The 15532-nt window shown below is 33.9% G+C and overlaps 1 protein-coding gene across 5 annotated transcripts in view; it reads left to right on the top strand.

Annotated features, from left to right (window-relative positions):
- Positions 1 to 15532, top strand: part of LOC145277584 (uncharacterized) — a 121999-nt gene that overhangs the window by 64462 nt on the left and 42005 nt on the right. For 3 of the 5 annotated variants that reach the window (XM_080129092.1, XM_080129094.1, XM_080129093.1), the window contains one exon: positions 6366 to 6517. In XM_080129092.1, the coding sequence (XP_079985218.1) occupies positions 6397 to 6517 (121 nt within the window). In that variant the 5' untranslated portion in view covers positions 6366 to 6396. Of the gene's footprint in view, positions 1 to 1276; positions 1492 to 6032; positions 6518 to 15532 lie in introns of those variants that run through there. The other 2 variants (XM_080129096.1, XM_080129095.1) reach the window with 2 other exon arrangements.

Here is a 15532-nt window from a genome sequence, read left to right as displayed (position 1 = left end):
ATGAATTTTTTTTTTTCAATCCAAAAACGGGCCTTTTCAAGCGACATTGGCCAATCAGAATAGCAGGACTGTACGAGCCAGATGCTATCATGACTGGTCCTCCTCATTTTAAAAGGCCCGTTTTGCGGTTGAAATAAATTTATAATGAGATTAAGCTAAGTTTATGTCATATTTTTTTCATTTAAGTATATATATATATATATATATATATATATATATATATATATATATATATATATATATATTACATAGAAAAATGCAAGCATAAAAAGTAATATGGTAAAGATTAAACTTAGAAAAGTAAAAGGACTAGTTGTTAAAACTAGAAAAGAAAAAGACAAGATATTTTCGTAAAAAATATGATACATTTATAACTTAAAATATTGCAGCATTAAAATTCAATTTAACATTATATATAAGTTCTTAATGCTGCAACATTTTAAGTTATAAAATGGTGGATGTCACGCAATCATCTATTTGTACAAAGTACATTTGTTTATATAAATAATGCAGTAATAATTGTGACGTGACTATTAGGTAGATGACATTGTTTATTGTTGAAATTGATAAAAACTGTAATTAGTTATCATTGTCTTTTTTATGAAAGCTTATTTTTTCGGCTATCGGATTTCGCTATAATAACGAAAAAGAACTAATTAACTCCCACCTCATGAATTATTGCTGAACCCCACCCTAAAAATTAAATATGTGAAATGTATTAGATTTTTAAAAAGGTGTAATTGCGGTGCTATATTCTGAGACTATATGGGTGTTAGGGTACTGTAGGGTAATGGTGGGAGGCATCGGATCTTCATTTCGATATATAAATTTGAGGCTTTTTTTAATGATATGCGGAAGTTGATTATTGTTTGATAGAAAGAATAACAACATGAAAAGAAGAAGAAAAGGAAAAGGAAACAATAACAATAAAAAAAAAACGGGTACAGACTTATATTTAAAAAAGCATTGCTTATAAGTGTCATCGCTAGCTGAACAACTTGTCGACTATTCATCGACCCGCTTAGAAGACTTTTCACTCAAGGCGAACGGAGAAAACAAAATTGAAACACTAAAATCGTTAAACTCACTAACACTGTTAGTGTTCGGGAAAGACGGTCCGCCGTCCGGCAATATTAGTCGAATTTGATTTTCGTATGTTTTCTGTAAAAAAAAAAAAAAAGCGTTTGTAATTATTTTTTTCTTTTAAATATCATTGATATTACCTTTCCATTTTTTTTAGAAAAAAAGAAAAAAAAAAGTATATATATATATATATATATATATATATATATATATATATATATATATATATACGTAAGATAAATTTAACTACGATGTTTCACGCTTGAAAGATTATCCTCGGATTTACAACATTTTTATGCATTTCGCTTGCCGAAGAAGGATGCAAGAAATGGGGCAGTTTGTAAAAAAGAATATTTGGAAATCTTCGCCACAAAAATAGTGACCACCAAAGCCAACATTTCAAAAAAGGTAAAATACGTACTTTAATTACTTCTACATAAATACACACACACACACACACACACACACACACACACACACACATATATATATATATATATATGTTTTGTTTTTGTTTTTTTTTAATTTAACTGCAATTTAACTCTCACCGTGACATTGACAACTTTGATAGGTTTTCGGATATGCTGAAAACGAATATCACAACATTTAAATTTGAAGCAAACGTGTAGTTTTCTGGATATTAAAACAATTATTATTCAATGTAATCCCTTACGTTTTCACTGGCGACCATGTTTTTCCTAACTGAACAAGTACTGATGCGCATCAATATTACAAAATACTCCCTCCCCATATTAAGAATGGCGTCGACTACTGGAATTCATTAATGCAATGGAAAAATGTCTTAATATTCAGAAAAGTACTTATCTGCCCCTCAATTTGAATGTGATATTTATTTTCAACAGACCCGAAAAAACTATAAAAGTCAATTTAAAGATAGTGTTGGTTGCAGTTAAAGTAAAAATCATATATATATATATATATATATATATATATATATATATATATATATATATATATATATATATATATCATTATTAATTTTATTGTTATTTCATCTATTCACATAATATTATAAAGAAGATATAATTTTATGTAACGATTTTCAGTATTTACTTCAACGGTGTTCAATACGCGAATAGAACTAGGTACTAATTTATGAAAAAAAAATATGGAAATTAAGCGATACCGAGGCTTCCGCGTTTCATCCCCGTAGGGACTCGTATTAAACACCCGGTGACACGAATTTCATGCATTCTAGCCTGACGGCTCCCAACGAGGATTAAACGTGGAAGCTTCCGTGTGGCTTAATTGCCATACATTTTTTTATTATTACATTTTCACCCCAAACAAGGCACATTGCCACTTTGATGTAGGGGGCTACTATTAGGGACATAAGCTACAGGGGTACTATGTGGGAAGTTGGGTAGCAAGATGTCGGTTCACGTTACACTTGAACTTCTGCATGTCAGTACAGTTGGGGAAGCAGGAACCCGGAAGGGAATTCCAAAGTCTAGCGGTTCTGAGGAAGAAACTACTGGAGTAGAAGGCTCTCTTACATCTAGGGATCTCAATTGTGAAGGGGTGGGATTTTGCTGCTTGTCGTGTTTGTCGGAAGTATTTGCGTAGACGGGGTACAAGTACTTGCAGTTCGTCGGAGCATTCACCGTTAAATAATTGTAAAACAGGCAGAGGGATGTTACATTTCGTCGATGGGACAGAGGCTGAAGCTTGGATGACAGGTTGGCGACTCTCTTTTGAACCTTGTCTAGAAGCGAGAGACTAGTAATAGATGCACCGGCCCAAATATGACAACAATACTCCATACATGGGCGAATAGTGGCTTTATAGAGGTACAGGATACTTTTGGGTGTTAGTAGCTTTCTAGCACGGTAGAGAGAACCTACCTTTTTCGCAGCAGTCCTGGCAATACTCTCCATGTAATTGTTCCAACTCATGTTTCATTCATGAATTCAGAAATTTAAATTTTTATAAAATAAGGCATTTTACACTTGATCAAAATATAAAACCAGACGTACAAATTCTATGAAATTGTACGAAAAGTGTATGAAAACATTCAACAACCAAATTTAATAATGAGTTCTACTTCCACTGGTTTTGCTGACTTCAAAAATTCTTTGGGCCAAGCTAGAAATAAGCGTTTCTATTAATGTGCGATGGATGTTGCTCCAGCTTCTGAAGATGGTTTCACAAAGTTCATATTTTGCTGAATATTGTTATTTTGATAAACATTTCTTGTCATCCATCCCCAAATATTTTCAATTGGGTTCAAATCTGGTGAATATGCAGGATGTCCCAAGTGATGAACCCCATTTTTTGCAGAAAGGTCAAGGTCCGTCGTGCAGCGTGGATCGCAGCATTATCCTATTGGAATAACCACCGTCCCCACACAAACGATGGTCCTCCGTTATCGTGCTTTTTGTAGCACACTAACATAACCAGCCACTTTCTGACAACCCTGCACCACCTGGACCTCCATCGTCCCTCTGTAAGAAAAGCCATCCTCTGCCTTTAGGGACCCTCCACCATTATGACGTATGAGAAAATTTCAGGAGGAATGTTTTCGTTATGCCAATATCGTTGGAAGCTACCAGGACTATCTAGATCGATTTTTTTTTATCATCAGAAAACAGGATTTCTTCCACTTCTGAACGTCCCATATTTGGTATTCACGACCAAGCCTTAAGCGGTCCATCTTGTGACGTGGAACTAAACTGCAATCAGCATCTCTGACTGCCTTAATTTGACTAGAAGAAAGTCTGTCTCTCACAACAACCCCTCTTATTCTCCTACTCAATGTAGGTTGGTTGTTTGGGTTGTTTTTGTTTCACGGCATATCAACCCTTTTCGGTTTATTTAATGCCGAATCCAAAGATTTTGAAGAAAATTTTTTTTAATAGAATATATTTGTAGTTCTCAAGTCGGTTTCTATTTAACCCATAGTTGGGGCCCTAACAGGTACTATCACTCCGGGTCAGAGTGGGCCTGGGAGCAATGGTAATTAAAGGGTGGCTCCACACTCCCGAAAGCTGAGGCCTCACCACTGGATATAGTTTAAGGCCATATTCAGGACCCTCAATGTAGGAGAATTTTTTTTCTTTTTTGCGAGGTCTTACCAGTGTGTTTTGCTTTTCCATAATTCTCACTGTTCTTTAGAAAGTTACAAATCACAGTTTTACTGTGATTTGCCTTAGCTGCAGTCGCCCGCTGTGACAAACCTTGCTCATGGAAATCTAGAATTCAAGCATGCTCAATTTCGGTCGCGTTAGGTATGATGACACCTTTACGTAGCGATTCCTAATCTGTAACTAAACTTAAAAAAAAAAAATTATACCTCTGGTTTTATAATTTTGATAAAATGTAAAATTCCTCATTTTATAAAAAATTAAATTTCTGAATTAAATGTTTGGAATGTAGCTTTTTATTCCATAACCTTTTAGGTTCTAGTATTGGTAACCTTAAGTGGTAGCAGCCTAAAATCTATCCTTAAAAAGGATTTCTTTTTAAAGATTTTCAAGTGGTCTTAAATTTTGGATCAGGAGTGTATATTAGGTTGGTGCAAAAACAATGCCATTATTTGACGTTTAACTTCAAGTAAAAAACGACATTATTTTTGCACCAACCTAATATAATTCATAATGGTAAGTATAACATATATATTAATACTGTTGTACCTTTAACGTACGTATGTCACGGTTTTCAGATTATAAATTATTAAATCGGGAGATCCTATTTATTAAAAATGAGGATAACATACATGTCGGTCGCATGAGAAGCTTCTGCTAGATGGTAACATACTAGGAACATTAAATTAGTATATAGATACTCTAATTTAATGTCCGTAGCATGTTATCACCTTCAAGACTCCTTTTTAATAAATAGGATCTCTCGATCACCGAAAATGCAATATAAAAAAAAAAAAAATTTAATTAAAAAAATAATAATGTCGCATTTGGGCCGTACATGAAATTAAAATATACCTTCTTGGTTTTCTGGCTAGGATCTAAGGGTAGTATCAGTTCTGTCTGAAGATAGTATTATGATATTGTGGGATTTCCGTTTGCGCCGGGCGTCCATAAAATCGAAATATGTCACAGACTCCTATAAGAATATTGGAGATGAACCATAATAACCAGAGATATTCTGACATTACATTAACTAGATTACTTAAATAAATACTTTCACAATTTTAACAAATGGGGCTACAATAATATCGCGGGGTCTCCATTCACGCTAAACATCCCCAAAATGCCCAGCATCAATATATTACATATGAAACATGCTGCTGTCGAAACAAGAGCATGTTACCACCGTGCATCAAATAAAGCGTTCCGTTCGAAATTCCGTGCAAATTTCCAAGTTCGACAAGACAAACCTGAAGAAGGTCAGAGGTTACATCTACCGAAACGTTGTGAAAATAATACGCAAGATGAGAACAATAATTAAAATAATCCAAATGATAGAAATTATCGATCCTTATCTCAAAAAATTAAGAGACTCAATAATGATGCTCTGAATATGGTAATTTTTTTTATAGAAATCGCTCCAGACGAGGCATGAAGCCACTTGATGTAAGAAGCTAAAAAAATAGTACTGCAAGGTTTTAAAAAAAAAACTACCAACGATAAGTGTTAGATGGGATGGATTCTGTCCTGAAAAACAGCAATTCTTTTTTCTTTGTCAGAAATATCGCTCATTGGGGTGTGAGAACTAAAGGACAAAAATAAGAAAAGTGAGTTATGCGTTTGCCGAAATTAAACTCAGCATCCTATTTCTATTCATCGTATATTTAACAAACGATGCGATATTTAAAAAATCGCCATTTTGATTTTGTTTAAATTAGTTAAAAACAATTTTTAGAGCAGCGAGTCGTCGTTCTTTTAATTTCGTTAAAATGGGGCTCAATTGTACTATAGCGACCGATAGAATATCTCGGTCACTTTGCTTGCTATTCGTCCAAATGTTGAATAAAATCGATTGTCAGCATTACATATTGTATTCTTGAGTCGAAATAAAACTCCGATTTACTTTCTAATGTGTATAAGATTGAACGTCTTTGCCAAGTGTTTACGCTCGATTCAAAAAACAGCTATACATAAAAATAAAATCATTGTTTTGAACCGGACATGTGTTTGCGATTAACTTCTTTGAAAAACCCTGAAAGTTAAAAATAAATAAATCGGCTTTAAAAAAAAATCGTGGTGACTCAGAATATAGAATAAATAAATTACAAGATTAAATAAACGAATATGTATATGTACATGTATGTATATTAAGTTATATACTCTCGTATCACTTCACAGCTGGTTGCATGGAAGAAACACTCTCCTTATTATGGGCATTAAAAATACTGTAAACGACAACAGTTTGTCTTCCAATATCAAGATGAAGTCTGGTTCTTATTCAGAAATCAGCGAAACTGGCAGCACCATTGTGATATTACCTATCGAACAAGGTCAGTATATTTGGTAACGTGTTTCTTGTTTTTTTTTTTTTTTTTTTCTGACATAACACGCACGTTTTTTCTTAATCTTTTTTATTGGAAAATTGATTTAAACGGGAGTGCCTTTCGTGGCCCATAAGTGTATATATATATATATATATATATATATATATATATAATTTCAGTGGTTGTGTTGTGTACTTACTGATCCGCCGCGCGCTGTTTTTTTTTTTTTACATCGTATTTCCAAGTTTAATTAAAGTTTTATGATATGTTTTTTTTTATTCAATTGTAAGGTTAAAGTATAGAATAGGTACAAAACATCCTCCTCGTGTTAAGAAAGGCTTTTTTTTAATAATAGCGTTATTATTTCAGTACAGAGTGCACTAGTACCTATACTTCTTTTAATTCCTACTCAATTTAAATAGGTCACATTGGCATTAAGAGATATGGGTCTCCGGTGAATTGGGGACCGCGCCTACAAGGACCCTCTAAGTAGGGAGTTGAGTGGTGAAATGTCTGGTCACATTACATTTGAGCTTTTGCATCAGTACAATCAAAGAAACAGAAAACTGAGGAAACTTCAAGATCGAACAGTTCGGAGGAAGAAACTATGAGAGTAGAAGACTCTCCGGTATCGTGAACATCTACAGTGAAAATGCAGGATTTTAGTGGAGAGGTTTTCTACTTTTCTACTTGATTAGGGGTCCGCTTATCGTTTATATTTCGGATCATACCAATCAATATTCGCTTTGTCATTATTGTATCCTGAACCATCGGATCCTTTATTTATTTATTTATTTTATTTGTTTATTTTTATTTATTTATTTATTTTTATTTATTTATTTTTATTTATTTATTTTTATTTATTTATTTTATTTTTATTTATTTATTTATTTCGGATCTGAACGAGAATCACCCCCTCCCCTATAATTTTAACCGGTATTCTGCAGTTGGTATCTTTTTTTTTTTTTTACGATCTAACCCAGTGAAGTATAAACACCCTCAACCTCTTCATGATAAGAACGGCTTTCGGAATAAACACTCCCAACCTCGAAAACTATACTACATACTAAAATATACAACAAAAATTATAGGGGGGGGGGTCTCGTTCAGATCCGCCTGTTTTTTGTCGGGATGAGGTATAGTCTACCTCTGGCCTGAACGATGCAACCTTCGAGGCGTTACCTTCTCTTCCGGAATGGGGATATTGTCGGTCGCATGAGAAGCTTCTACTGGTGAATATGGACTGATCTGTTTATAGCTATTTTTTATACCCTTCCTGGGTGCTCATTTCGAGGGAACCGAATCCTTACAAATTTCTCAATAAAAATGTCTTTTTATCTTTTGGAGACGCACCGATAATCATTCTGCAGCGCATCAATACATCAGCGATACGGTGGTTGGGAACTGCTGTATTAACCCTTCCAACCCTTCACGGCAGATATATTGAACCTAACAACGTGCCTTAAAAGACAACACGACGAGCATTACAAGGTTGCTGAAAGTAAACTTAAGATCCAATCTCTGGTCTCCCTTCGCCAATCTTTCATGAAAGACAATCGTCTATCTGAAACCAGTGTCAATAATTTTCCCCAATCTTTATCTGTGCCTAAACGTAGATTCCATGTACAAAGCTTTTTTTTTTTTTTTTTTTACATGGAGTTCACCACTTATCAAGGCCCAATGGCCACTCGGGGATAAGGGTTATTGTGTGTACAGTAATCAAAGGGATAGTGTAGCAATAGTATTGGAGAATTGGTAAGGTGTCATTACTTAGGGGGGGGCGGTTCATCAGGAATTTGTTTGTGTTGGACTTGAAGTCATCCAGGTTGAAGTCGGGAGGGAAACAGGCAAGCGGAACAGAGTTCCACAGGCGTACAGTTCTAAGAAAGAAGCTTTGTTCATGGAATCTACGTTTTGATTTAGGCACAGATAGGGAGTGGGGAAAATTATTGACGGTGGTTTCAGCTAGTCGGGTGTTTTTTGAAAAAGATTGGCGAAGGGGGACCAGAGAATGGAGCTCAGACGAGCACTTGCCATGGAAATAACGAAAGAACAACGACAGGCTCGCTACATCTCTTCTGTGGGAAAGAGGTTGCAGGGTAGAGAAAAGGGCATCCCCCACCAAGCCACGAAGTCTATTTTGTACTCTGTCAAGGCAGGATAGGCTGTTTTTAGCATCTCCCGCCCAGATGTGGCAGCAGTACTCCATCTTTGGACGTACTTGGCTCTTATATAGCTTCTTTCTTAGAAGTGCACGTATGTGGAACTCTGTTCTATTTGCCTACTTTCCAGCTGACTACAACTTGGTTGTCTTCAAGTCCAACATAAACAAATTCTAGATGAACCGCCCCCTTAAGTAATCCAATTTACCAAATTTCCATTTCTAAAGATTACTACAATATTACCCCATTGACTACTGTACACTCTATAAGCCTTATCCTTGAGTGGCCTCCGGGCCTTGATAAGTGGTGACTCCTATGTAAAAAAAAAACAAATAAAACTTAAGATCCACTTTCTATTCTCTCGTCAAATTGTCAAACTCATATACACGGCTGTTATTCCTTTTCTTCAAAAGCTGTTACTGCCATTTATCTTTTCGTGTTTTTTTTATATAATGCAAGATTTAACCTTTTTTAAGATAAAACTCCCCACAAATGTATGTTTATAAATAAAACTTATTGAAGAATTTTACTTTTTTATTTTATTTATTAAAGTTGAAAATATCAACTATACACGTCAAGTGGACGCTCGTCGTTTTATTATTTAATTCTATTGATAAACCAACAAATTGTTCGATTGTACACCCGTTTAATAATCGATATGTTTGCTAGTTTGACCTAATGTAGATTGGTCCTGCTATTTTAACAAGTTTAACCTACACTTTACAGTTTAATGTCATTTTTTGTAAATAACTTTATGGAAAGGTAAACTACGAAATAAAAACAGCCAGGAGGGTGTATGTACGTTAAATTAATATCGCAAATTTGCCCTCCCATGTAAATATTTTGCTCTACTTGGTGTTCTCGGGGAGCAATAAAATCATAATTATTAACACTAGCGGGACCTGTGGAAATTCCGCAGTGGACTCTTTCATATGTAATATATTGATGTTGGCATTTTTTTGTGGATGTTCAGCGTAAATGGAGACACCCTGATATTATTGTAGTTCTTTTGTTGAAACTGCAAAAGTATATATGTTGAAACTGCAAAAGTATATATCTTAGCTAGCAGGGACGCCCGGCATAGTCTGCTCGTAAAATATGCTTGAATATGATATTTTAATTTATGCAGATTTCGTATATATTACTATAAGAGTCAATTTTGGATCCATTCTTATATATTATAAACTTGTGATTGCAAAAATAAAAATATATCCCTATGGCTTGGGTCGAAACCGAAACCAAAACTTAAGAAAAAAAGAATGTATGTATATATAACTTTAGCTCTTTCAGCTATAATCGAAACCGAAACCAAAGCTGATGAAGAATTCTTGGTAAAATTATTTATTACAAGAAATGGAAGGGCATAACAATTGAACGACAGACAATCGGAAGAAAAAAAATAAATGTGACACAGAAAATAACACACACGTTAGATTAAAATATTTTATGTACCAAAAACAGTTTTTCATGAAACTATTTTAGTTAAAAGAATGTTGTAATAAAAATAATTTATTTAGAAAAAGGAACTGTCATTTAATATATATATATATATATATATATATATATATATATATATATATATATATATATATATAAATTTATTTATACAAACATTAATGGCTACATATGTGCATACATGTTTCTGTAATCACCCACGTTGGGGGACTACGTCTTCACGCCAAGAATTACCGTCGAAAACTCTTTTCGACGGTAATTCTTGGCGTGAAGACGTAGTCCCCCAACGTGGGTGATTACAGAAACATGTATGCACATATGTAGCCATTAATGTTTGTATAAATAAATTTAATATACCTGCTCTGTTCACTCATTGAGCACTCTTTGGTAGACACATGTTGTTTCATTGGATGTACTTCTAGGAAACTAAACTCTACTGGCTATATATATATATATATATTCTTTTTTTTTTTGTCTGGGAACAATAATTGTAGGATTTCAGTATTACTTTTGGTAAAGAATATATAGTAAATATTTTACGATTATTGACTTCATCAATATTATATATCTCTATTGTTAAATGGAGTGGTGAGGAGCAGAAATTCAAAATTGACTGGAATCATTTGTTCTACTCGGCGTTGTCCAGGATCAATAATCATTATCAACATTATCTCTTTTCATACTTTGATTTTAAACAGTACGTTTGACAGTGCTGTGGCGGTTTCCTTACTAATATATATATTACATTTTCACCCCATCAAGGCACATTGCCACTTTGGTGTAGAGGGCTACTCTCAGGGGTAACATCTACTGGGTCACTATGTAGGGATTTGGGCAGCAAGATGTCTGTTCACGTTACACTTGAACTTTTGCGCGTCAGTACAGTTGGGGAAGCAGGGACCCGGAATGGAATTCCAAAGTCTAGCGGTTCTGGGGAAGAAACTACTGGAATAGAAAGATCTTTTACATCTAGGGATCTCTACTGTGAGGGGGTGATATTTAGCTTCCCGTCGGGTTTGTCGAGGATGTTTACGTCGTGGAGGTACAAGTGCTTGCAGTTCGTCAGAGCATTCTCCATTAAAATACTTGTAGAACAGGCAGAGGAATGCAATATTTCGTCGATGGGACAGAGGCTGAAGCTTAGATGCCAGTTCAGGGCCTATCAGATTGGCGACTCTACGAGGGATGGAGAGGCGTAATAGAAAAGCTTATTCAATTCGGCATTGTCTGGGAGCAAGAAAATTATCATTATTAATATTACGGTATTATATTTTGTAAGTGAAAGGGTTAACAGAATCTTTTGTTCCACTTGAAATTTTCGGGGGCAATAAAGACAAATTACGATATTACCTTTTCATGTCTTTGGACTATTTTAATTATCAATATTATTTATCTTCACGTTATTGTGCAACAGGTGGGAGAATGGCATTCTTACACCATTGTGTTTTGTTTTAATTAACGTTATGCAGGAGCAATACATGTATAATTAGAGTGTTACATTTATAAATGATAGCTATAGTAAAAGTTTTTTTTCAACACATTAAAACAAGAGATGACTGGATGACCGGAAGGAGAAAGAGAGGGTTGAGATTTAAGAGAAAATGGGAGGAAAAGAGAGAAAGAAAAGGCGATGGCTAGTGGGAGAAAGGGGGAGATAGAGGTTTAACTATTAAAATGTTGCACACATTATAAACATTTTCTATTTTTAGTTTTTTTTTTTTTATATCTCCGGGCAACGCCGAGTAGCTCAGCTAGTAAGAAATATAGGTGAGTGGCGTCGGCGTCGGCGTCGTAATGCCAGCACAAAACTGCGATTAATGTTATAGTTTGTGTTCGATATCTTTATTTTTAGCTTAATGGAAGAATAGAAAGTGGGTCTTGGGTTTACTTTCGGCAGCTTTAAAACTCTCACTTCCATTGTTTTTTTCCTTTAGTTCTCACATTCCATACACGATGTTTCTGACAAAGCGATAACAAATGCTGTTTTCTGAGTCAGAATCTATTTCATCTAACATTTATCGTTGCCAAGTTTTTGACCTCGAAGTATTATTTTTATTTATTTATTCTTTTTTTTTTTAGCTTATATCAAGTGGCTTCGTGACTTGTCTGGAGTGATTTTAATAGAAAAATAGAATAAAAAGCGACTCTTTATATAACTAGCTATCTGTCTGCCTGAATACATGCACAATTGCTCAAATATCGGCACACCTTTGTTCACAGCAAAATTGCTAGGATAATATTAAATCACTGATCCATACGATGTAGTTGAATTATTGCATACGGAAAACGCTAACTCATTGGTCGGGTATGTTTTAACTGTAGTTAGTAGACCGCAAAGGAGGTTATCTATAAAAGTGAGAATGTGTGTGTGTGTGTGTGTGTGTGTGTGTGTGTGTGTGTGTGTGTGTGTGTGTGTGTGTGTGTGTGCGTGCGTGCGTGCGTGTGAGGACAGTTTTCAACTTATATACTCAACGAATTTTTTATCTACAGACTTGAAATTTGATATAAAGGATATTCAGACACGTGAAAAACTATTTAATCTGTTATTATCCGAAAAATAAAAGCGCTTCTAAGGGGTCAAAATTGAAAAATTGGTACATTAAGGTCATCGGATTTTTATTTGTTTGTCAACTGTTACACGAATGCGCACGCTTGTGAATGATTCACATCACAGCTTCCTTATGTTAAGAATAAGTAGGCTTGAAAACACTCTTTAAAGAATGTGTCAAGCTTGCCTAATGGTTATCGTACTTGATTCGCTGTGCTTGGGTTTTGGTTTCGATCTCAGCTTGAGTATTTTTTTTTTTTTTACTTACAAGAAGTGAACTGTTTAGAAAAAAAAACATAATACTCGCATATATATGTCTCAGTTTCTGTGTGAATGAAAATATAATATTTATGCGTATTTTAAAACCATGCAACGTCGGAAAGCCTGCTAGTATATATATATATATATATATATATATATATATATATATATATATATATATATATATATATATATATGAGAGAGAGAGAGAATTTTTCGTCGGAAACTTTTTCCTTTAAGACAGAACCATAGATAATAACTGTCATTAATCGTTTGAAAATATAACATTGAAGCGGACTGCATATTTTTATTATAAGTATTTTTATGTAATTTTCGAATATGATATTATCGGGACTTCATGTAATAGTATAATATCAGTCATTTTGTTTCTCATCCCAATTTAAGAGTTGACCTTACATGTGTATTAACCTAAAACACCTTTGAATAATTCAAAACACAAAAACGCTTATTCGTGTAGGTATGAGGTAAAGATGCGAAGAAACAAGAGTTTTGTGTAAAAATAGAAACTGAAACGAAATACACGCTCATACGAAACGAAATACAAACTAAATTGTTGACAATGAGTAATTAAACGAAGTTTTGTTAATTATTTAAAGCAAAACTATTTCATCTTACTTTTTAATTTATTTTAAAAAAAAAGTCTTGTGTGATTATTATTAAAAATTTAAGTCTTTGAAGCATAAAAATATTTCGAGAAAAAGTAGAGTAGCACATAGCGTATTAGGACGGTACCAATTTGAAAGACGAATTTCGGACGCTAAAACCTACACAATCGTAAAAACTGGCCTCAAATGTGTTGTCTGCCTTCGTTTCTTCGTGAATATTAATTATAATTATTTTACAGACTGTTCTTCATTTTCATTTTCAATTGCGTGAGTTTCAGCGTCCTAAATTCATCTTTCAATCCGATACTGCTCTAGTATATTAGCACCAGAAGTATATTAAAAATAATAAATGAATGCAACTGCATAGTTAACAATGATTTACAAAGCTATTTTTTAATTTCAGTTTTTATTTCTATAGAAAAGTCGAAATCAGGCAGCCATCTCGTTTATTCGCCGCGATCTTTAGACTAACCCAATATTCATTCATTTGCTGTATTTGTTTTGTTTTTTGAGTTTGTTTGTTTTTTTTTACTTTTTTGTGGTTTTCTTATTTGAGGGGGGTACTCCTTTTTCGCTCTGTTAACTACAGTTTAATATATCCCATTATTCATTGCATTGCTATGCATCTTGTTTTTCAAGTCTGAGCTAACAAGTCAAGTTGTTCGTTTATAACCTGATTGTTATCATTTTGTTCTGTATACACAATAGTTTTACGTACGTTAAAAAGAAATAGAAATATAGAAAGTAACTAGCGACATTCGAGGAAATTCTTGCAGGAGTTTGTTACATTTACCCATTCTTCCTATGTCCAACACGAACATAGATCTCACGATATTATTAGACCACCGCTGTTAAACTAAGTACTGTTGAATGCAGTTTCTGATTATAGGAGTATCACTAAAACTTCTTGTAGGAGCTTGGAACATATTTCCGTTCTATGGATGTCTGGTGCGAACGCAGACCGCACGGTATTATTTTACTATTTTGGGACAGAACAGATATTGTTGACTATAAGGTGAATTTTAGTTAGAGTACCACGTTCGACACAACAGCATCATCAGATGAAATTAATTTTTATTTTATTTATTTTTTTTTTTTTTTGCATTGCATCTTCGGAGATTGGTCGATCTCATGTTAAAGGAAATGATGGCGGGTGATAAAGTACGTACGAACATGCTTTATCGTGTAGTAGTAGTAGTAGTAGTAGTAGTAGTAGTAGTAGTAGTAGTAGTGTTGGGACGATTAATGTGAATCGGAAAAATCGGAACTTTTGGGGGTATCGGAATCGAAAAAATATATGGCTATTTTCCGATGCCAGAAACGATTATTTTCTATTTGATTTCGTTTAAAGCAAAATATTTCACTGCTAGGAGTAATGGTAAAATAATAAATATTTGCAGATTTTTTAAACTACCAGTAAAACTAATATCTATAAATCATCTCACACAAGCGTATTTTTTTACATTTGAGAAAATATCAGCACATTCAACACGTGTTTTTATGATAATCGGGAATAAATAACAATTATATTGTTAAATATTTATAAAGAATCGGAATCAGTAATTGTATCGGAATCGGGAATTTAGTACAGAATTGGTAATTGTATCAGAATCGGGGAAAATATTGGAATCGTCTCATCCCTAATCATTATTATTAGAAAGTAATTGAACAGATAAATAACCAAATTTTAATGAAATTCGGCGAATTCGTTAATGTTTTAATTTCTCATCCTAAACATCAAAAATTCGCCAATTAAAAACGATTTCTCTGTTGCGGTCTCTAGATGCCAGAAGCCTTTCTAGTCTAACTGCTCCTTTCCTTGGAATATTAGCCTTCTGAATTTACTCCTTGCTTTTGGTTTTATTGAATATACCAACATGCGGGTATTTAAATCTAATGTAAACAAACATCTTGTTGCACAACTCCCCTATAAATATTGCCTCTAATTCATTATAATCTCTTTCGTCTA

The sequence above is a fragment of the Euprymna scolopes genome, chromosome 6 (assembly GCF_053919585.1).
Source record: "Euprymna scolopes isolate OS-2025 chromosome 6, ASM5391958v1, whole genome shotgun sequence".
In the NCBI taxonomy this organism is placed as follows: Eukaryota; Metazoa; Mollusca; class Cephalopoda; order Sepiida; family Sepiolidae; genus Euprymna; species Euprymna scolopes.
The sequence above is the reverse complement of the archived record's forward strand: the minus strand, read 5'-3'. Positions and strand labels throughout refer to the sequence as shown.